Below are 23401 nucleotides of genomic sequence, written 5' to 3'. Positions count from 1 at the left end.
GTCTCGGGCCAAATCTCTCAAAAGTAAGATCCTGTTCCAAAATTAATGAAGGTGGATGGCTATGGCTCACACCTGTCATCCTAAGAACTCAGGAGGCTGAGATCTGAGAACCATAGTTCAAAACCAGCCTTGGCAGAAAAGTCTGTAAGATTCTTCTCTTCAATTAACTACCAAAATGCTGGAAATGAGGGGCTGGGAAGGTGGCTTAATGGCAGAGTGCTTGCCTACCATACATGAAACCCTGAATTTGATTTCTCAGTACCACATGAACAGAAAATGTCAGAAGTGGTGCTGTGGCTGAAGTGGTAGACTGCTAGCCTTGAGCAAAAGAAGCTCAGAGACAGTGCCCAGGCCTCGAGTTTCGCCCCAGGACTGGCCAAAAAGAAAGAAAAGCTGGAAGTGGGACTGTGGCTTAGGTGATAGAGTACTAGCTTTGAGATAAAAAAAAAACCTCAAAAAACAACAACAACAAAAGCCAACAACTCAGAGACAGTGCCAAGGCCTGTGTTAAGCCCCAGAACTGGTATGAGAGAGAGAGAGAGAGAGAGAGAGAGAGAGAGAGAGAGAGAGAGAGAATAAAACTGGGAGAGAGCAAAGGAAAGAATAACAAATGTACTCATTACCTTACTGCTGTAACTGTAACCCTTCTGTACAGCATCTTTACACGCAAATAAAATAAAAAAAGAAATATACTTTTTACCTGACTTATGTGATTGCAACTCCTTTGAATATCAGTTTTATAATAACAGTTTTTAAAAAAGAAAAAGAATGAGGGCAAAAAGGGTTAAGAGAGTGGTCTAAGTTAGAATGCTGGCTTCACAGACTAAAAGTCTTGAGTTCAACCTCTAGTATCATGAAAAACATGTTTTATTTGGCATATTGAATGATTAAAGTTCAAAAGTTTGGTCAGCTCAGGGGCAATGCTCAGACCTGAGTTCAAGCCCCACAATTGACAAAAACAGTTTGGCTCGAGGGAAAGGGGACTATGATTCCAGGAGAGTTCCTAGATTGTTCTCACGCTGACTTATTTATCTTTGTTTTATTTCCGTATTTATATCTTTTCTTTCTGCCTATTTTTTTTCTTTCTAGTCTCTTATTCTGAATTCTCTGTATTGAAGACTGGTATCTCAGTGATTAAAGCCTCTCATGTTTTTACATAGCAATGTTTCTTCAACATTAGAATGTTATTAATAACCCTTGCATTTCTAACAGGGTTGCTTTGGGGTTCAAAGCGGATATATACAAAAGCATTTGTAGGTGAACTGTTTAGTAAGATGTTAAATTGTTTTCTCTAAAATCAGTGGTGACTATCAATATTCTTTTTTTTTTTTTGGTCAGTTGTGGGGCTTGAACTCTGGGCCTGGGCGCTGTCGCTGCGCTCTTCAGCTCAAGGTGAGCACTCTACCGCTTGAGCCACAGCACCACATTGGGTTTTCAGATGGTGTATTGGAGATAAGAGTCTCACGGAGTTTCCTGCCCAGGCTGGCTTTGAACCGCGATCTTCAGATCTCAGCCTCCTAAGCAGCTAGGATTATAGGCATGAGCCACCAGCACCTGGCTCAGTATTCTTTTTAAAAATGAAATATTAGTTTACCTTTATTTAAAACAAATGACAAATACATCTCAATTTTTATTTGTAATACATATTTAAAGAAAGCATTGGCATGCAGAAGACAAAAAAAATTTAGGAGTTAAGACTCATAGACGTTTTTCCATAACTAAACAGGTTCCATTTTCTTTATAAATACCAGCAAACAAATTGTTAACCTTTGTCACTTTAATTCTCCCAATATATAATTTACCCAAGAAATGGTAAGCTTTAAAATGATTTTGTCAAGAGTCTTATATACAAGGAAACACTATTAATCAACTAAAGATATCTTCAGGTACAAGAGGCCTTTAGAACACTCAACAGGTAGACCATATTGTGATTCTGACTGGTTCAGCAGAAAACAAGGAGAGGATACTTAAAATTGTCAGAGAGAAAAGATTATACCTATAATGGAGAACCAATCAGAATAACTAGATTTCTCAGCTAAAACCCAAAAAGCAAGGAGGGCTTGGCAGGATGTATACCAAGCATTAAGCATGAACAGCTACCAACCCAAAATACTATATCCAACATTCCTGAGTGTAATCGGTCTCTTTCTTTGCCATCCTTAACTCCCAGTTCTTCACTTACCACCATGCATTCCTTCACATGGTTTATCACGGTGACCTTTAGCCAGAACACATTTGTCTCTTCTGACTCAGAAACCATCACGCTCATTGAAAGTATGTCCCTGGATATAAAAAAAAGAGACAAAGTCAAAGTCACAAGGAAGTCCTTCATAGGGAGGGCAGAGGGGAGAGGAGGAGGCAAATCTTGGGAGAGACACAGAGGGGCTGCATGGAATCCCCTCTGTAGCTCATGCCAATGAGCCCTGCAAGGCTAGCTAAGACACACCTAACTACTAACAAGTGAAAAATGAAAGCCAGAATAAAATGGTATAGTCCTGGTCAATTAATGAAGACAGAACAGAACCCGGATAATGGCTTTGTTTTCCTTGTGGAATCCCATTTAAATGTCCATGGTGGTATTTGGGCAGGTATTTGCTTAGCTCAATAGTCTGCTTCAGTTCAAGATGCTCATTTCCAATTATGTATAGATGTGTGTATAGATGAATGCATGCAGGTGTGTATGTCTGTATGTCTGTATGTGTGTGTATGCGTATATGTATGTATGTGAAATTATCTCAAAACTCACAAAAGTTTCTTTTCAGGAGTGGATAAACATTTTTGTTGTTGTTGGTTATGGGGGCTTGAACTCTGGGCCTGGGTGCTGTTCCTGTGCTCTTCAGCTCAAGGCAAGCACTCTACCTCTTGAGCCACAGCACCACTTCCGGTTTTCTAGTGGTTTATTGGAGATCAGAGTCTCATGGACTTTTCTGCCTGGGCTGGCTTTGAACCATGATCCTCAGATCTCAGCCTCCTGAGTAGCTAGGATTACAGGTGTGAGCCACTGGCACCCAGTGTGAGCCTGGGAAATTTAGCACACCAATTAGCTGACGTTTAATATGGTGATCAACTTAGCTTAGCCTTACTTTTCAACACATTGTTCCTCAGATCCGAATAGAGGGCAACCCACAAAAGTTCTAGTTTACCCCAAAGGGTGATTCTCAACTCATATATTGCCTTGTCCTGTCTATTCTGTTCTTCGACAAGGCCCAGGGCTGGAAGTATTCTTTGTTCTCCAAAATCTACATGGCTCCATTCCTCACTGCTAGAAACTCCTCTCTCCACTTTCTCTCTGCTGCATGTCTGTGTTGTTTAGGAAACTCCTGATGTCATTCTGGAAACCAATGCTTTCCCTTTGTCAGAAGACATAGTCCCTTTTCCACCTACAAAGAATTGGAATCTGACATTTCCTTTCCTCCTATTTGGACCTTGAGACCGGCTTTGTTATGTCATGAGTTGTGTGTGTGGAAAGCACCATGTCCGTTGAGGTCAGCATACCCGGATATAGTAGTGATAACCAAAGCCATGGCCTCTGAGCAGTTCAAGTAGTGTATTCAGAGATTAGCCCATGGTTCTTGACCGTGCCCAATCTCTATTCCCCTGGTCTCTTTCTGTGAGAAAAACTTGGGGGCAGAAAAAAAATGAGTCACAACCTAAATGGTAGGGGCACATAGGCTTGACAACCTCTCCAACAGCTTGTGAATTGGGAAAGTGAGACCCCAAGGCACAGATTTTGAACATGCCTGGATGTATCTGCATGGCATAGGAGTATAATCTGTAAGAGCAGGATGTGTGGCTCACAGATGAGGGAAGGGTTCTCCTGGGTACATTTTCTGTAGCAAGAAGTAAAGGGTGTTGGAATGGGAATGTGGATTAGTGGTAGAGTACTTGCCTAGTATGCATGAAGCCCTGGTTTCAATTCCTTAGTACCACATACACAGAAAAAGCTGGAAGTGTTGCTGTGGCTTAAGTGGTAGAGCTCTGGCCTTGAGCAAAAGAAGCCTCAGGGACAGTGCCCAAGCCCTGAGTTCAAGCCTCATGACTGGCAAAAAGAAGAAGAAGCAAAAGGTGGCTTACCCATCTTCCTGAGCTGTGCTGGTCCCTAGCCTCAGGCAGAGAACCAGGAGCAGGGTGGCAGCACTGGCCTTGTTCAGAAGCTGGAGAGCATGCATGCTGTAGAAGTTACGTCCAGTAGGGCTGTGCACCTTGTGAGCCAGATCTCATTTTATCTGCATCCAGAGGAAGTGAGCAGTTAGGCAGGTCCATGCTGTCAAAACCATCATATTTTGGGATCTCATCCATTGCCACCTTATTTGTTTTTCTGGGAGAAAGATCAACATTTAAAATGGAGTGCAGTGAGGAAGAAGAGGTTTCCTTGTTTGTCAACATCACACTGGAGAGTTCCGGAATCATTGGACTGGCTCCTGCTTTAACTTTGGCAAATATATTTTATGGGCACTGCTGAGCCCATAAAATATATTCTTACTTCTTTGTCCTCTGATAACTCTTTCCTGTTAACACTAATAAAATTCAACGTATTTTAATGGATGAGTCTACACATGGTTTACTCTGTTTCCTTGATTTGCATCCTTTGGTACAATGAGTCTTCAGTAGGAAGAGGTGGCCCCTCTATTAAATAGAGTTTGGTCCATGAAGATTCCATGCATTCAAATAGGCACAACTCATATGAGAATATAGCAGACAAGGTAGATTTGATATGATTATCTTATGACACTGCCAGTATAGTAGATGCTGAGTTAACAGAAGGTTCCAGAAGACTTGAATTCTCTATTTCTCTCTACCCACACACATATATAAAATAAAGCAAATATGAATTTATATGATGTCTATAAAATCTATATTTATATATTAATTTCTATCAATATATTATAATTCATAATTTTTCTATCTATGCATACATTTATATATATACTTATATATACATACTGTATTTACATGTATATATATGTTTATTGATGGCATAGATATATATAACATATCTATCTATCTACATGCATACATACATATATTTTGGTAGTACTGGGGTTTGAACTCAGGGTCTTTTGTTTTCTTGGCAACTGCTCTACCACTTGAGCCATTCTTCCAGCTCTCTTTGTACATTGGGTATCTTTAAGATAGGCTCTTGCTTTATGTCTATATCAGCCCGTACTGCAAGTCTCCTATTTATGCTTCCCTTTGCTGGGGGTATGACAGGCACAAATCAACACACTGAGCCATATGCTTCCCCTATAGCTGAGCTAACAAGTACATACCTTAGTCACAGCCGTTGGTCAAGATGGACTGTAACAAACTTTTGTACACCCCGGCACATCCCCTGATCTCTGCTCCCCAAGGAGCTGGGATTACAGGCTTGACCTGCTGTGTCTGGCTTATGGTTTATTGATATAAATGTTTGGATTGATGTAGAATTTTATAAATGCCATCTTATTTCCTTGGACTTCCATTATTTGAGTTTTCAGATCAGTTCTGAGTCTTTTTGTAAACTATTTAAAGGTAAATAGAAGTTTTTCCCCTCTTTTTCCTGGCTAAAAGTAGCATATTCTTTTATCTGTTTTCAGTATGCACATCTATGGTGTGCTCAAAATAACTTTTCTTTACATTTATTCTGACTAAAGTTCTAGTTTTTGTGTTTGTGATTTTATGGTTTTTTTTGGTCAGCTTTGGGAAATTCTAAGCTGGTATGTCTTCAAGTATTAGTCCTATGACCTGATTCTAATACAGCTGTGCAAATACCCCATTGCGCGTTCAATAGAGTGTTTTCTATGCTACTCATTTGGTTAAGTCTGAATGAAGGTAGACCCAGTGCCTCAAAAATACAATATAACAATACAAATGACTTGATTTTTGGAAAATAAGATAATAAATTTGCATTCTTAAAGAAAACATAGCAATGAGAATTTGTTAAAGTAATAATAGCAGACCAATACTAACCGTAAATCTAATAGAAACTCTGAAATTGAGGTATATCAGTATAAGTTTTTCTTTCGACCATCTCCATAATAGGGTTAATCTTGGTTAATGAGTAGCATGATATCTTACATATTTAGATTTCCAAATCTTTTATGAAAACAATAAGTTTAAATTCACCTGAGAATAATTTTGTTCACATGAGAATAATTGATATAATTATATATAATAATAATAATTAATATGTCACTACATATTACTCCGTGTGATTATTTATAATCACATTATGGAATGAGAGTTACATATATGCATAACTTGTAACTTAAAGGTTATTCTAAAAGAACAAAAATTTATTAATTTAGAAACAATAACCAGCAAAGTAAATTACGCTTTCAAAAATTGGAAGGAAATGTAATCTCTTTTCTGATTTTGGTTTCTTGAAAAAAAAATTGTATTGTGAAGGTGATGTACATAAGTCAGGTAGTGAGTACATTTCTTTTTGAGCAGTTTTACTTCTTCCCTCATTTTCTCTCAGTTTTCCCCTCCCCACCTCCCTACAAGTTACATAGTTCATTTTCAACCTAGTGTCTAGTGAGTTTCACTGCTGCATTGTTCACCCTTTGTCCCACTATTTCTATGCGCCCCCTTACTCTGATTTTGTTAAAATATAATTTATGCATATATTTAGGGTAAGGAGTATGGGCAATTGTTTCCTCCTTTTTATGTGTTTGTTTTGTTTCTTTGTTTGCAGTATTAAATTTGTTATGTGGTCATTGGATACAGCCTTTCTATCGGTTTTGTTAGCATGTATTGACCATTTTATGAAGCTCAGGCTAGCCTTGGAATAAAGATCCTACTGTCTCAGTCTCCTAAGTGTTTATTTTACAGGGATGGGTCACAATATTCGTTTTTCTCTGATTTGGGTGTATTGCTGTCTGACAATTATGATTCCTCAAAGTTATCTTTAGTCTCAGATATTTTTCCCTCTCAACTAATCTAGTCTATTGGTGATGATTTCCACTGAGATTTTAAATTTTGATGCACTGAGCTTTTCATTTCATGATTCTCATCCTTTTTCTGAATCTTTTCCTCTTTGCTGAATTTCTCACCCAAACTATTCAATTTCCTGTCCAAGTTTTGAAGTAAGTTGTATACTTCATCTGTCTATTTTTTTTTTTATCATTTTCCAGGTCCTCAACTATAACCTCATCTCTTAAAGCTAGAATTTTGAATTTATTATATGATATCTCACCTATTTCACTCTCTTTGGATTTAGTTATTGAAGAGTTAGAAATACATGAAGGAGTAGGTTGCCTTGCTTTCTGATTTTTTTGTATTTCTATGTTGTGATTTGTGCATGTGTTAGGGTCAGTACTCTTTCCGGTTTCATATGGAGACATTTTTGTGAGCAACCTTCTCTTGAGGGCTCAATCTCCTGAACTGTTCAGAGAGAAACAAACCAACAATCTACTTTAATAGTAGCACCAACAAAACAAACTGGATATAGTAATACGACCTAAATATACTAGACAGCTACTATACAACCAATAACTAGAGAAAAACATGGTCAAAATAACATAGACTTGCATTTCCTTTATGGTCAGGGATGATAAGTATTTCCTTGGAGATGGGAGAGAGAGGGATTGAGAGAGAATGAGGAAAAAGAAGGCACTGTATGAAGAAAATGTACTCATTAACTGACTTATGTAATTATAATTCTTCTGTATGTCACATCTATAACAATAATAAAGTAAATTAATTAAAATAACATAGACTTAACTATGAAGTTGGAAATTAAGAGGTAAAAGTAATAAAGAAAAATAAAAAGGAGAGGACCAGAGAAACAGAAAAGGCAAAGAAGTCAGGGTAAGTAAAATAAAATTAATAAGCCTTGTACTTTTTTTTCTTTTTTTTTTTCTGTCAGTCATGGGGCTTGAATTCTGGGCATGGGTGCTGTCCCTCAGCTCATCAGCTCAAGGCGAGCACTCTACCACTTGAACCACAACACTACTTCCAAGAAATAAAAAAAGGGGTTGGGAAGGTGGCTCAGTGGTAGAGCACTTGCCTTCCATGCATGAGGCCCTGGGTTCGATTCCTCAGCACGACATAAGCAGAAAAAAAAGCCAGAAGTGGCGCTGTGGCTCAAGTGGTAGAGCGCTAAGCCTTGAGCTGAAGAGCTGAGGGACAGTGCCCAGGCCCAGAGTTCAGGCCCACGACCGGATCCTCCCCACCACCCCGAATAAAAGAGTGAGACAAAGGATAACAATCAGCTCATAAAATAAAAAGAAGTATAGTGAAAAAAGTAAAAAATGTAGAGAGTTCTACTAAGCAATATAGTTGCTGACATTCTTAAGAACTGGTGATAAATTAGGAAGTTTTTAGTTGTTGAACAACCTCTCAGCTTATACTGTGATCATATATTCTATACTCAAATATACCTGATGAGGTTACAAGATATGTGGGTTTATTCATATCTATAGTGTATTGGCTGGAATCCAAGTTACTCAACCAATTAATTTTTGTGTGTGTTCGGTTCCTGTCCTGGGGTTTGAACTCAGGACCTGGATGCTGTCCTTGAGCTTTTTTTTTTCCTCAACTCTAGCACTCTACCACTTGGGCCACAGCTCCATTTCCAGCTTATGGGTAGTTAATTGGAGATGAGACTCTCATAGATTTTCCGGCCTCGGCTGGCTTCAAACTATAATTCTCAGACAGCAGCGTCCTGAGTAGCTAAAAACTTGTTTGTTTTCATATTGAGACTTCTAGTCATTCCTCTGCCAAGGAGCAGATTTTAAATTGCTTTCTTGGTACAAAAAGTGCTTCTGCTAAGAATGAAGGCATATCTAGCCACAGACAGTGGCTGGAGGAATAAAAGAAAGGTAGCAGCGAATGTCAGCAGAAAAGCTGTTCTCAGGGGATTCTCTCATCTTTCCAGTAGTTTTTGGATAGTGGTATAATGGTGATGGTCATTGTAGAATCTGTGTGTTTTTCATAAGGAGAGCTGTGGGCATTAGCACTTTCTGAGATAATGGGAGGGTTTAATATCTGCATTTTCTAATATGTTAGCCATCAGCCATGTGCAACCATTGAGCCCTTGAAGTGATCTAGGCTAACCTGTAAACTACTCAAGGACTTCAAAGATTTAGTATGAATAAACTTACATAAAATATCTCACCAGTGAGTCTTAATCCCATCTAGCTGGAATTACCTGCATCACAAAATAACCCGTAGGCTGGATTTGGTTAAATGAGTTTTGTGTGTGTGTGTGTGGGGGGGGATTCATAAGAGCAAATTTCATTACAGATTAATAAAAGTGTCATAGAACTTGTGAGGAAAGCATAGCATCCGATTGAAACCATCTCACTATGTTTTCAAATTAATGTTAGCTGTAAACAGAATGTAATTTTCTATTTAAAGGAAAATTAGAGTACCTCCTCTGATCAAGTCAGCCTGATTTGGACACAGTGCCCAGTTCTTTCTGAGAGACTTGTTCCATGTGATGGTGCTTTCTGTTTTCACTTTTGCCATCCATGTCCTTCCAAAGAACATGTCTAATGGTTTTTTAAATGCTAGCTCTATTATCTTAACTGTAAGGGAGAAAAACCTTTTCATAGCCCATAATTTTGAGTACTAAATTATAGTTATCTCTTTTCAGGACATCTTCGTTAACTTTGCTTGATAGATCTTAAAAACTCATGGTGTTACATGACTGTTCATACACTACATGTTTATATCTTACCTCATTAATAATTTGAATAAAAACTATGAATAGCAATTTGTAATTTTTACATAATATGTTAAGCTTAAATTTATCATTAAAAATACACCCCCAGAACACTGAAAATTATGCACATAACCTTCAAATATAGTTAGGTGGTTATACTCTAGACCATCAAGAATTCCAGGTATTTTAGCAGACAAAGAAGCTTCAGGAGGTATGGCAGTGCAGGAACATAAGCAAGACATTCGCTAAAGCTTCCTGTTCCAGAATTTGAGCTGGTGGGGACTCAGGGAGCCCAAGGGACCTGTTAAAGAGAGCATAGTGTAGAAGTTAGGAGCAGGATCCTTGGGTCAGACTGCCAACATGGTTTTACACTGTCTGTGACACTTTCTGGCTATGTATAATAAAAGTAAACATGATACTGTTAGTTTATTTTCTCTCTCCAATGTAGAGAATGTAAGCTCTGTAAGACCAGGACAAAAAATTCCTGACTCAATTATGTAAAGCCAGGTGTTGGAATAGGCAGTAGCAAGCCATGGACTCTTGATAAATACATATTGACTATTTGATGCATATGTGTTAAAGTATCCTCCAAAAAGGCAGCTCACGGGTCTAAACCTTAGTTCCAAGTTTGTAATGTTCAGAGGTGGGGCTGTGGGCAGAAGGTCAATGGTTTATAAGGACTTGGACATCATCAGTGGATCATTCTAGTGATCGTTTCCTAATTTGGGAGTGGAGATGGGGCAGGCAGGAAGAAGGAGGTAAGACCTAACTGGAGGAAGCAAGTCACTGGAGGATTTGTTCTGGAAGGGTATAACTTGTTCCCAGCTCCTTCCTCTCCCCTTCTCTTTGCTTCCTGGCTGCCATGTGAGCAGCCTCCTCTCCCCCACCCCACCCTCTCCCATGATGACCTGCTTCTCCTCAGGCACAAAGCCATGGAGTTAGACAACTTTAGATCAAAGAATCTGGAACCATGGTCCAAAACAACTCTTGCCTCCTTTCTGATGTTTTTTTCTTCAGTATTTTTTTTTTAGTAGTGACAAAAAGGTAACAGACATAATAGTTTTATAGGGCATGTGGTCAAGCACATAAATAACAATAATTAGTGGAATGTTGGTAAGCATTATGAATATTATTGACGTTATTGTCCTAAGTAATTTATCAATCTTTTTCGACACTTTCATGTATCTGTCCTGGATTTTTTTTGCCAGTCCTAGGGCATGAACTCAGGGCCTGGGCACTGTGCCAGAGCTTCTTTTGCTCAAGGCTAACACTCTACCAGTCAAGCTACAACACCACTTCCAGCTTTTCCTGTTTATGTGGTACTGAGGAATCAAACCCAGTGCTTCATGCATGCTAGGCAAGCACTCTAGCACTAGGCCATCTTCCCAGCCTCTGTCTTGGATTCTGATACTCAGGGTCACTGGCATGGAAGATATGATTCTATTTTCGTGCCCAGACACAGCCTAATATACTTATCATTCTACTCCTTTCTCTTCCCATCATTTTCTCTATCTCTCCAGCTTCTACTTAATTCTTCTCAATACCAGAATGCTGACCTGTTTGGAACATGCCACCACTTCATGTTTTGGGTTCTTGGTTCTGATTGTACCAGTTACAAAAATGTTGTTCAACTTTATATATTTCATGAAACACTAGTGAACTTTCTCTGATGAAGCTCCTTAGGAAAATTTTTGTTCCTTTATAGCCTCCTCTAAAGTATGAGCTCCTTGGGAGTCTAATGTCCCTGAGGTCATTGTCTCTTGTTCATCACTGGTTGATGATAAACAACAGAATAGAACAAAATATTCTGGTTCAGGGGCTGGGAAGGTGGCTCAGTGGTAGAGCGCTTGTCTTGCATGCATGAGGCCCTGGGTTCGATTCCTCAGCACCACATAAGCAAAAAAAAGCTGGAAGTGGCGCTGTGGCTCAAGTGGTAGAGCGCTAGCCTTGAGCTGAAGAGCTGAGGAATAGCACCCAGGCTCAGAGTTCAAGCCCCACAACCACCCCCCCAAAAAAAATTCTGGTTCAAGATGTCCACAACAAATCTGTCTTAGGCTCTCTCCTTTCCTACTTACTGAAATTTTAGGATGGCAATAGAAGGGAGAAAGGCCAATCAATGGGGGAGACTTGGTACCTGTCTTAGTGCTACTTTTCTTGGCTTACATTTGGGATAAAAGCTAGGTGTTGGTAGCTTGGAATCTTAGCTACTCAGGGGGCTGAGATCTGAGGATCACAATTTGAAGCCAACCTGGGTAGGAAAGTCTGTGAGATTCCTATCACCAATTAAGCAACCCCCCACCCCCCAAAAAAGAAAGAAAGAAAGAAAGAAAAAAGAAAGAAAGAAAGAAAGAAAGAAAAAAAGAAAGAAAGAAAGGAAAAAGTTTACTCCCACCAACAATGCAGTAGGGTTGTCTTCTGGCCACATCCCCTCCAGCATCTGTTGTTATTAGAGTTCTTGATTATAGTCATTCTAACTGGGGTGAGGTGGTATCTCAATGTTGTTTTTGCATTTCTTTTATGGCTAGAGAGATTGAACATTTCTTCATGTGTCTATTGGTCATTATTTCCTCTTCAGAAAAGTTTCTCTTTAAGACTTTAGCCCACTTATTTATTGGGCAGTTGTTTCTTTGAGGATTTTTGTTGAGAGATTTAATTTTTTGAGTTCCAAGTATATTTTAGTTATGAGACCCTTATCCATTGTATGGCTAGTGAAGATCTTCTCCCAATCTGTGGGCTTTCTATTGATCTTGTTAGCTATGCCCTTTGCCATGCAGAAGCTCTGCAGCTTCATGCAATCAACCACTTTGGAAAGTAGTATGGAGGTTCCTCAAAAGACTCCACACAGAGCTCCCCTATGACCCAGCAATCCCACTTTTTGGCATTTACCTGAACGGTCACAAACAAGAACATACTAAAGCTACTAGCACAAATACGTTTATTGCAGCACTATTTACCATAGCTAAGATATGGAACCAACCCAGATGCCCCTCAGTAGATGAATGGATCCAGAAAATGTGGTATATATACACAATGGAATTCTATGCCTCCATCAGAATGACATTGCCCCCTTTGTTAGGAAATGGAAAATCTTAGAAAAAATTATATTAAGTGAAGTTAGCCATGCCCAAATAAACATAGGTCCCATGGTTTGTTTCCCTTATTTGCAATGACTAGTATATGTCTGAGACAAGTAGAAAATGTCAGATAAGATGATGTTAAGTGAAATGAACCCCAAGATAAGGACACAAGTGTTTTTTCTTTCTTGCTATTGTTTTTAGTGTATTTATAAGGTACCACGTGATTTTTTTGTTGCTTTGTATGTCCCTCCCCCACGCTAAAACCCATTATTTTCACTGTATTTGATGTTGCTATAATTTGGGGAAGGAGGGGAAAAACAAATTGTTTAAACAGGGATACAGGTTGACCCATTGCAACAATGAGATGTACAAGACGATATGTCGAAAAACAAACTTTACAATTTAGGCAGGGGCAGGCGGGTGGGAGGGTCGAAGGGAGTGTAGTTGTGGAGATGGGAGGGAAGGGATGGTAGGGGAAAAACAAAGGGGGAGACAACAATGCTTGATAAGAAAAGTACTCATTACCTTGCTCATGTAACTGTAGCCCCTCCTCTGTACAGTATTTTTACAATAAAAATCTTATTTTAGAAAGTTTTCTTTCTTTTATTAAAGAAAGGAAGAAAGAAAGAAAGGAAAAATTAAGTAAGGAAAAGAAAGAAAGCAAAGAAATGGGTCAGAATAGAGTTGTGGCTCAAGTGATAGAGCATTATCCTTAAACTAAAAATCTCAGGGACAGTGCCTGGTCTCTGAGTTCAAACCTTAGGATTGGTACATGTGTATGCACACACACACACACACACACACACACACACACACACACACACACAATTTTGAGTCAACACATTTTTTCTAAACATAGTTCTTCTCTCCCATTTCTTTTCTCCTTCCACACCAGTGGGCAGTGAGAACCCATAAAATCCTCAAAATCAAGCTTCTTTGAAATATTTATATTCTAGAAATTTAAGATCATCTGGAGAGTTTGAGGGTAGATTTCAGAGAAAAGGCACAATAGAGCACAGAGAAGTTTGCAAGAATTTTATTTTATAGTACACATCTGATACATCAGCCATGCTTACTTGGAGGAAAGCATATGGCCTTTGAGAGGCACAAAAGGGCTTCCATTATGCTACTACATTCAAGGAAAAAACTTTATAATATCGGTTTGCTGAAATGGGCACCACTGCCAAATCTTCGGTGCAGATGTCTTTTTCTCTAACAATATCAACCACAACTGTAATTACTGCAGTTCCTGGAAGAGTTGAGGACAGAGGTTATCACTCAGACATTGAAGAATCTCCTCTTTTCTGCTGGAACCAGGAGCCTGCCTACTGGGGTTTGGTTTCCTTAAATCATTTACAAATTTCTTTCACTTCTTAGCTTTTCTCATGTAATTATTGTCCCCCCCCCCAATTTAAAATCCCAGTACTGTCCATATGGGTCTCCTGTCTGCCCAACCTCTCATCAAGAGGTTCTGCTGCTGTGTTCCTGTTTGTTTTCCCCTCCCTGGTGTAATGTCCTTTGCTTGGACAAGGACTGCACTTACTGTTGACTGGAAAGTCCCAAAAAAAGGTTACTGGACTATCTTCACAGAGGCACCGGGTATATTTATAGTTGAACGGGCCTTCAATGGAGATATCACTCAGGAGGTAAGCTTTAATCTGGTGGAAAGACAGGACTCAGTGTTAGTCTGACAAATGAAAAGGGAAAGGGAAAGACAAGAGAGGAATAGATTGGAGGTGAGCCACAGGCACAGAGATGCACTCCTGTAGTGTCATTGCACAGACCCCTGCATGCCTCATATCCTCATACTTCTTCCTGGGAGGTGTGAGTATGAGACCCAGGAGGGGAAAGGAAGATGCAAGCGTGGACAAAGGTCAGATGGTACTCTTCCTAGTGCAGCCAACCAGGGGAGCCTTTACCTGAGTAAATGGTCTGCATGGATTGGCCTTGCCATGGGCTGTGACCGCCCGACCACTTCCGAGCTCATGCCAACGCCAGGCTTTCTTAGTTGCATCCGCTTCTACATGGTTTTATTATAAAACAAGTTACTTTTTGCTGCAGTACCAATTAGGAGGGCCCATAAAATGAGAGGTCTGTTTCCCCACACTCAGGGGGTGCATTTCACAAGGGAAACACGACTGTCATAAGCAAGGGGAGGGGATCACGCTGGGTGCTTTTGTCTCATGTTCACTTTATTCAAGCTTCAGTATGAGTGACTGTAATTGACTCCTGCAGACAATAGCAGAGTAAGGGTGGAAGGGATGTTGGTAATAAAATAAAACAAATATATGTCTTAAACCTGTCCATTTCGGACATGTTCCACCTTTAGTAAAGCTGTCTTAAGAAACTCAGTTTCCAGGATGCATTCCAGAAACTCAGTTTCCTGTGCCTCCTTGTCCACTAAATACTGAAAACAAACCTTGAATCCTACTGCTCAGCTATTTCACAAGGCATCTTACAGTACATATCAGAGTACATTGATATTGGGAAAGAAAATAAACAAAATGGATCAACACTGTTTTGACCTGAGGTCACTTTCCAGGCAAACTATTGTTTTTTGAACCAATCATTACGTGACCTTGATGAAATGCAAGTCCATCAAAGCTTTTAAGAATAATGGATGATATACAGTTCAGCTACAGAGATGCTGCCTGAAATACTGTTCCACATATTGATCAAGACTTAGGAAGCCTTACCCAACTCAGAGACAGTTTTTATTCTACAAAGAAAATGCTATGACCACAACAATAACCCTTCCAGTGCATTCCAGAATGTATGTATTTGACTAGCTAACTGCACTGCCATCTTGTTTTCCTCATTGAATCTCTTGCATACATTTAAAATGAAATGCTTCAGTCATACATTCACCATCTTTGGCTTGTATTGAAAGACTGTTAGGCCAGGCATGCTAGCTGCCTCTGTAATCTCAGCTCTCAGGAAGGTGAAGCAGGAGGATTGTGAATACAAAAGCCAATCTTGGGCTACAGGGAGAGATCCTGTCTCAATAAACAAACAAAACCAACCAACCAAACAAAAAGACTATGGTATAAAATTAGCCAGAAAGAAAAATATGTACAGGCAGAAAACAAATTCTGAAATAAAATTTTGGAATGTGAATTATTTTTAAGCTGCATGAGAGACGATTCTATTTTTCTGATTTTGGAACTATATTAACAATGTTCTAGCTTGCAAGTCCAAAATATCTGCTAGTTAGAATCCTTCAAAGAAAGTCTTTGTTTTCCCTTTATGAAAATAAAAGATGGTCATGTGTAATCAAGCACACTCTCAAATAGACCTTCCTGAATAAGAAACCAATCAGCTTACTAAAATGGCCAATTAATTTAGCAATAGTAATTACTACTACCAGATTACTAGCAGGGAGTTTGTTAAAAAGAGAAATGGATAGATTGTGAAAACTTAAAACATTCAAAGATGACATCATTTCCATGATTTGGGAAATGTTTAAAGACACTTCAAAAGTTCTTAATTTATTTTAGTTAATTCTGAATCTCACAGTGTTCATATCTGTAGACTAAGCAAATAATTTTCCAGAAGTAAAATTTGCAGATAAAACCAGAGATAAGAGGCTTTAGGAATTTGAAACAGCTTTTTTAAGATCAGGCTTCTTAAAGTAGGCTTATAAATGAATAATGCCGAAACCAGTATTTCTGAGAAAAAAATACTCGAGTTTATTTTTTCATTTATTTTATTTTATTTTTTATTGGTTGTGGGGCTTGAACTTTTAACTCAAGGCTAGTGCTCTACCACTTTGAGCTACAGCTCTACTTCCAGTTTTCTGGTGGTTCATTGGAGATAAGAGTCTCACAGATTTTCCTGCCCGGACTGCCTCGGAAGTATGATCCTCAGATCTCAGCCTCCTGAGTAGCTAGGATGATAGGTGTGAACCACCAGTGCCCAGCAAGAGTTTGTTTTTAAAGAGAGGGAAATCCAGGAACATGAGGCTAAACTTAATTTGAGTGTTAAACCGCGGTGACCCAGATTTGGGGTTGACTTTACTCCCCCTCCCCCCATGCCACTGAAATCTTCATACACTCTCACTTCTGCCTTAGATGTCAACACAGGAGGAGCAGGGATTTCCTTTGTTTAAAATGCTTCACTTTCCACACCAGTGGCTCAAGCCTGTAATCCTAGCTACTCAGGAGGCTGAGAGCTGAAGATCTTGGTTCACACCCAACCTGGCAGGAGAAGTCTGTGAGACTCTTACCTCCAATCAGCCACCCAGAAAGCTGGAAGTGGAGCCGTGGCTCAAATGGTAGAGTGCTAGCCTTAAGCACAAAAGCTCAGAGACAGCACCTAGGTAGATGTATGATCTTACACTATTAAATCTCACTCCTTCTCACCTCCATTATGAGATGAAACCATTAACCCCCACCAAGCCTGGGAAATAAGTCAGCAAAAAAAAAAAATCAAGGGCCAATTTTTGTTGTTCCTATTTTCATTTTTAACCTCAGAGGGCTTTGCAACTGAAGAGCTCAAGGTTTTTCTTTTTTCAAGTTAAAAAAAATTATCTTTGAGTGGTTGTACAAAGTTGTTGCCATTTAACAAGGCAGTTTATGCATGCAATGCACTTTGAGCAATATAATCCCTTTCAACATCCATACCCATCCCTCCCAACCCATCCCTTCTCTCCCTGTTTCTTGGTTTTGTAGGACATACATTGAATTTTTGACTGCATTCTCTCCCTTTTCTTCTTCATTCATTTATTCCTCTTCCCTTGGTCCCACCTCCACCCTTTCAAGTACCTGTGTTTATTTTGTTGAACGTTGACTTCACCTTTCTAAGGAATTACACTATTTGAGTTCTCCTTGAATCTGTCTTAGTTCAGTTAAATTTGAGTTCTCCCTTGAATGTATCTTATTTCAGTTAAAATATATTGGTATACCACCCAAAGTATATCAATTTCAGTGTGAGCCCCAAGGGTCCTGTGGATAGAGTTTGAACTCAGATGGAAATAATAAATTGTATCTTAATTTTACCAAGATTTATTTACAATTCAACATTTTTCTAGTCCTGGAATTCATTAAGCAACACAGTAGCATCAGGAATATATATGATTTTTTAAATCACAAGTAGAAACAAACCGGTTTTATCACTTTATGAATTCAAGTATTTTGAAATACTACCTGTACTTAACACAGCATTGAACATATAGCCATTGTCAGGGTGATTGCTTGGGCATGGTTAAGGCTGCCTGCTTCCCACCTGTCCTGGAAGCTTACCTGGTAACTGCACAGGTAACCCTCATCCTGAAGCATCAAAGCCAGGTTATCCACCATGGGAGTGCTGCTTAGAACACTTTGGAGTGTATCTTGTTGGGAGAAGACTAACCTAGTGTTGTTTACTTTAAAAATTATATTTGTAACTAGCAGATTAGATGAACCAGAATTTTTAATCAACAGAATAGTTTTTTATTTAATAATGTGCACTTCAAACAATTTCAGAACATTGTTTCATAGACTTTATGAGACCTCTAAAATTGTCTAAGACAAAAACGTTAAACCCTGTGGTTTAGCTAAAGTTTTCTATAGCTTAAAGAGTTATGTAATCTTTATTCCCAAACACATAATTGTTGGTATAATCTTAGTGCATTTTGATTCTGAAGTAAATAAATGTCAAATAAATACCAAAATTCATTTGTAAAAACATTCTAATTAATGTCAAGTAAGGAGTAACAAACATTAAACTTATATGAACAAATAATATTCCTTAAAAATTTAAAAATGAGCTAGGTACTGGTGATTCACAGCTGTAATCCTAGCTGTTCAGGAAGCTGAGATCTGGGGATTGCTGTTATAAGCTACTTGGGCAAGAAAGTTCATGAGACTCTTATTTCCACTTAACCACTAAAAAGCTAGAAGTGGAGCTATGGCTCAGGTGGAAGAGCAAGCACTAAAAGAGCAAAAAAGAGTTCAGGGATAGCCTGCAGGACCTGATTCAACCTGCCATGTGGAGGTACAATGTTTTCTCCCAGGACTGACACACTCAAAAAACAAAAACACAGAGGTGTTTTCATAGATATTCATTATAATTGAAAAGTATAAACGGATCTTAGCTAAAATCAACAAAATTTCCTTTTAAATGAGTTTATTTAGTTGAAAAATTTCCTGGTTCTTTCACTCACACATGCCTAGGTTTCAAGCAGATCACTCTATTGTCCTCGCATAATTCTTAAGAGAAAAAGTTTACTGATGACACAATACTATGTGACTTTGTTGATTTTAAACTACTTTACGATACCTATCACATTTTCAGGGATGAAAAGGGACTTTCAGTATTTACAACCACCACAAACCATCAGCACCTCATCATAGATGCAAGAGGTAAGACACAGAATTGAAGAACTGGGCACCAGCCTCCCTCCCACTCCTACCTTTTTAGAGACAGAAATTGAGTCTGAGAATCTATCACCATCACAGCCCACCAACACCACAGATGTGTGTGTGTGTGTTTGCTTTATTCTCATCGTGTGTACATCAGGGAAGACAAAGAGTTGAAGAAGTAGGGATCAGCCTTTCTCCTACCCCAAATCAGCATACATAGTTCAGATTGCTGGACTGTAAACAGACAAAGCACCTGGAATGGTCTTTGCTTTGTGTCCAGGAATCTTCCTTTTACAGCTGTGGGGCTATTTCTGGAATGCATTTTAATGAGTAGTCATCTTCACATTGCCTATCCATTCACCGTCTTTGAAGCTCTCTTGTGTTAAGAAATGCATTGCTGGGGGGAAATACAACGTGAGGTAATGTCCCGCCCCCAAGCTGCTCAACGTATGGTCCTTATCATGTCCTTTCACGTACCTGGAGAGCTATCATAAATCTAGAACCTCTGTCTCTGCCCTAGACTTCTCAGTCAGAATTGCCATCTGACAAGATTGCAGTGAAGTTTTGGTACAGCATCATGTAAGAATCTCCTGCTGTATTCTGAGATGGAACTGCCCTCTGAGAACAACTGAACAGGGAAAAAGAGAAGAAGCACATGAGCTCCTTGTGGAACAAGGAGGCTTACAATGAGACTTTGAGCAAAAGAGCAGGGAAGAGCTAAAGGAAAACAGAGTCAGCTCAGCATCTACTGGAAAAGACCAGCTACACCCTGCATGTCCTCTTCAACCACGCTGCCTCAACCTGCCAGGTGGAGTTGCTGTGGTTCTCCTGATAAACCTATCTTAACACTCCAGCCCAATTCAGTTGTGCCAGGACCTTGAAGAAACTCCTCCAGTGCTCTGCCAGCTCTTGGATTTCCTTTAGGGAGTCCCATTCTTTCCTTTTACTCTTAGATCTCTCTAGACTAGGTTTGCTATTGTTGTTGTTTTTAATCTGTAAAATAAGAATACTCCCAAGCTGCAATGAGGAGGCTTGAATAACAAAGCCTCTATATTTTGGGCAGTACTAGAGTTTGGACTTAGGTCCTCATCCTTTGTAGACAAGCACCCTTACCTCTGAGCCTGGGTGCACCCTGCCTATGATAGAGTTTCCATGTAGCTGGGATAGCAGGTGTGTGTCACTGTGTCCAGCTCTTTGATGATAAGATTTTTCTCAAAGTTTTCTGTCTGGGCTAGCCTGGTACTGTGGTCCTCCCAATCCTAGCCTCTGAAGAAACTAAGATTAGTGGCATAAGCCATTGGTACCTGGCTTTGATTTTTATAAACTAAGCTTATTGTATAGTATTAGCATGCAAGATGAACTAAATACTATACAGAGTAAAGTAGTCAGATTTGTCCTGAGGCCGCCCCCCTGCAAATCCCCACTTACCACCATGCATTCTCTCAGTTCTGTCTTGAGCCTAAGTGTCAAAGTCACCTCTTCACCTGCTCTTGCTGACTGTGGCCTTTCCAAATTGAATATGATTGCTTTCCGACTGGTTCTGTGAAGAGAAAGCAGGGTAAGGGAGATCAGAGAGCAGCCCATGGGGGGAGAGCAGGCACCACCGGCTGCAGGAGGAAGCCACTGCACAGGAAGAGGAGGGCACCACCGGGACCAGCTGCTCATCATCATTTTATTGGCCATTTTGTTGGGTTGGGTGCTTTGGATTCAGCTTTGGATAAAAGCAACTAGGATACTGTGTAAAACTGAGTATCTTTTCTTCCTCCCTTTTTATTGACAAAAGAAATCAATTTTGAAATCAAATAAGAAGGAAAATAAGTATAATTTTACCTCTTCCTCTAAGAACACCCTACAGTGTTAGCTGCTTTTGCGGTGAATGGTATTAGAATTATCCTTAGGTGAGTTTCTCGTGTCTGTAGAATCACATTAAACTACTACATATGTCAGTGCCCTGGAGGAGTTTATAAGTACTTTCCTTGAAAAGCATCCTCCTTTGCTTACTGGGTCGATCCTATTTAGGTCTGTAGAAGATTTGTACAAATGGCATGATTGGCCGGGAAAAGGAAATAGAAGTAAAAAGAATGGTTGAATGTTCCTCTGTGGTCATGAAGTCAGATTCACATCCAGGAGAATGACTTTCCTTTTTATTATTGTCAGTCAAATGCATTTAAAAAAATTGTAGAAGTGATGTACAGAGGGGTTACAGTTACATGAGTAAAGTAGTGAGCACATCCTTTTCCAACAGAGTTAGCCCCTCCCTCATCTTCTCCAACCTCCCCTTCCCCCTTACTCCTCCCCTCCCCAGGTTGTAAAGTTTATTTCCAACTTAGTGTCTACTGGGTGTGGCTGTGACTTTCCATTTTAAAAGTAACTTTGATAAGGCCTTTGGTGTTGGATGGAAAATAAAGGAATTCAGTTTCTTCATCTACAGTGCTTCACAGCCCCAACTTTTTAGGGCCAAACATCTCCAAGTTTCAGGGAGATTCAATGTTGTATGCAGATTGCTTGAAGGCCCACTGCCTAGGACAAGGTCATGAAGACCTAAATGTCTTCACCTCCTCCCTACCCTGCCCCCTTACATTTGTGAATGAGTTTAGGGCGGGGCTAGAATAACTGACCATCCAAGTCTGCTGAGGACTTGGGAAGACAACACTCACTGCTAAAATTTAGAAAGCTCTGGACAGGCTGTGCTGGCTACTCACTTTGATTGTTAGAACAACTTGCTTCCTTCAGGAGTAGCAGGGAGTGGCCTCTGGATCTGAACCTGAGCCTGGGTAGTCTTGCCTCTGTTACCGCCAGCACATCAGATCTCTGAAGTCTCCCTTAGGACAGAACATGGACCCTGCCTTATAGAGTACCTCCTTTCTGGAGGGCAGAAAACCAGTCCTCAAGAGCTGCTGCTGTACAGAGAACCCCCTAAACCTTCTAGGTACTCCTGCTCCTACTCAGACCCCTAATTCTCTTTCTTACTTCATATCTCCAGTTTTCCTGCTTCTTTCAAACGTGGATTCTCAACACAGTGCCTTCTGACTGCGACCCTATGCCCCAGTGTGTGATTAAGAGGTCCTAGTGCGCAAGTCTACCTTCAGGACAGGAAGACCATCCAAGCTGCTTGCTTGGCTAGGGGCAAGGGGCAGGCCAAGGGGCAACCACAAGGACCTCTTGTCCTTAGTGAGTCCTACCAAAGATACACAGAGCTCTCGCTGGAACCCTCAGGCTTGTAGGGAGTAGTACTCTTAGTGAGGTTTATGACTCATTAAGGCATTGAGTCACTTATGGACAGACTTCTGTATGCAATGATTCTCATTCTTCTAGATTCCGGAGGACATGTCAGAGGAGCTTGTGGAACTTTCTAAGAAAAGAGAGTTGGGACTTGTTGTTTGCCCCCTGAGAAGCGAGAGCAGGATTCTGGGAAGTTAAAAATATTCAGGAAGGGAGACAGAGGTTTCCAGGTGAGGAGAGGTGCCTGCCTTGGAGTATTTCCCAGCAGAGGAGAAGAGCTTGACTCACGTGTTTTCCTGAGCCTCACTGATCCCCAGTTGCAGGCACAAGATGAGGAGCAGGGCGGCAGGGCCGGCCCTGAGCAGGAGCTGGAGACAGCGCATGGCAGGAGAGACAGGCAAAGTCCTAGAGGATAGGGTGTCTGGGGCTTAGCTTGCTTCTTATATACTGGTCAAGGAAGTGGAAGAGCTGCCAGGCTGCTTTATGAAGTGAACGATTCAATCACTTTCCCTGCTCATGATCTTTCCTCATTAAGCTGAAGGCCTGTTTTACCCCCTATGGAGAAAAGCTTCAATGTTCTGCTAGGTTGCTAACCTCTGGGAGAAATCACCTTTCCTTATTTTCTCAGCATTAGAGCTGTGTAAAGAGAGTGCCCTACCTTGGCTCATGGCTCTGTTTTCCTTTCCCTCAATACAACCCTGTCTATCCTGCTGGGTAGCCTTAGCTTCAGCCTCTGTCTGCTCTCTTGGGCTCTGGAGGCTGTGCACCTCGTTTGCTGGCACATTTCAGATTTAAGCACAGTTACTTGATTATGTTAGAGCAAAATATAAGAGGAGATGCTGTGAAAGTGTATTCTGGAATATTGGGATGATTAGGAGCTCTCAAAGACCACCACCACCACTACCACCGGTGATTCAGTTGGAGAAGTAGGAAGAGTTGGGCTGCTCTGGAAGATGAAGTGTGGCTAGAGTGCCAAGTAACACAGTATTTGTTTGTTGGTTCCTTCCTAATGTCACCTGTAAATCTACAGATGTCCAGTGCTGCACAATCCCTAATCTTCAGTGCAAGGTCATATGTGTGTGTGTGTGTGTGTGTGTGTGTGTGTGTGTGTG

The 23401-nt window shown here is 40.2% G+C and overlaps 1 protein-coding gene across 1 annotated transcript; it reads right to left on the bottom strand.

Annotated features, from left to right (window-relative positions):
- Positions 1-13847: 13847 nt before the first annotated feature.
- Pip (prolactin-induced protein) lies at positions 13848-22672 on the bottom strand. Its single transcript, XM_013021666.1, has 4 exons — positions 22578-22672; positions 20496-20601; positions 14270-14384; positions 13848-13975 (listed from the first exon to the last, which is right to left on the bottom strand). Exons 1-4 carry the CDS (start codon positions 22670-22672, stop codon positions 13848-13850), a joined length of 444 nt encoding a protein of 147 aa, XP_012877120.1.
- Between the last annotated feature and the right edge of the window lie 729 nt (positions 22673-23401).

This window comes from Dipodomys ordii, unplaced genomic scaffold (genome assembly GCF_000151885.1).
Source record: "Dipodomys ordii isolate 6190 unplaced genomic scaffold, Dord_2.0 Scaffold56, whole genome shotgun sequence".
In the NCBI taxonomy this organism is placed as follows: Eukaryota; Metazoa; Chordata; class Mammalia; order Rodentia; family Heteromyidae; genus Dipodomys; species Dipodomys ordii.
This window is presented reverse-complemented; position numbering and strand designations above follow the sequence as displayed.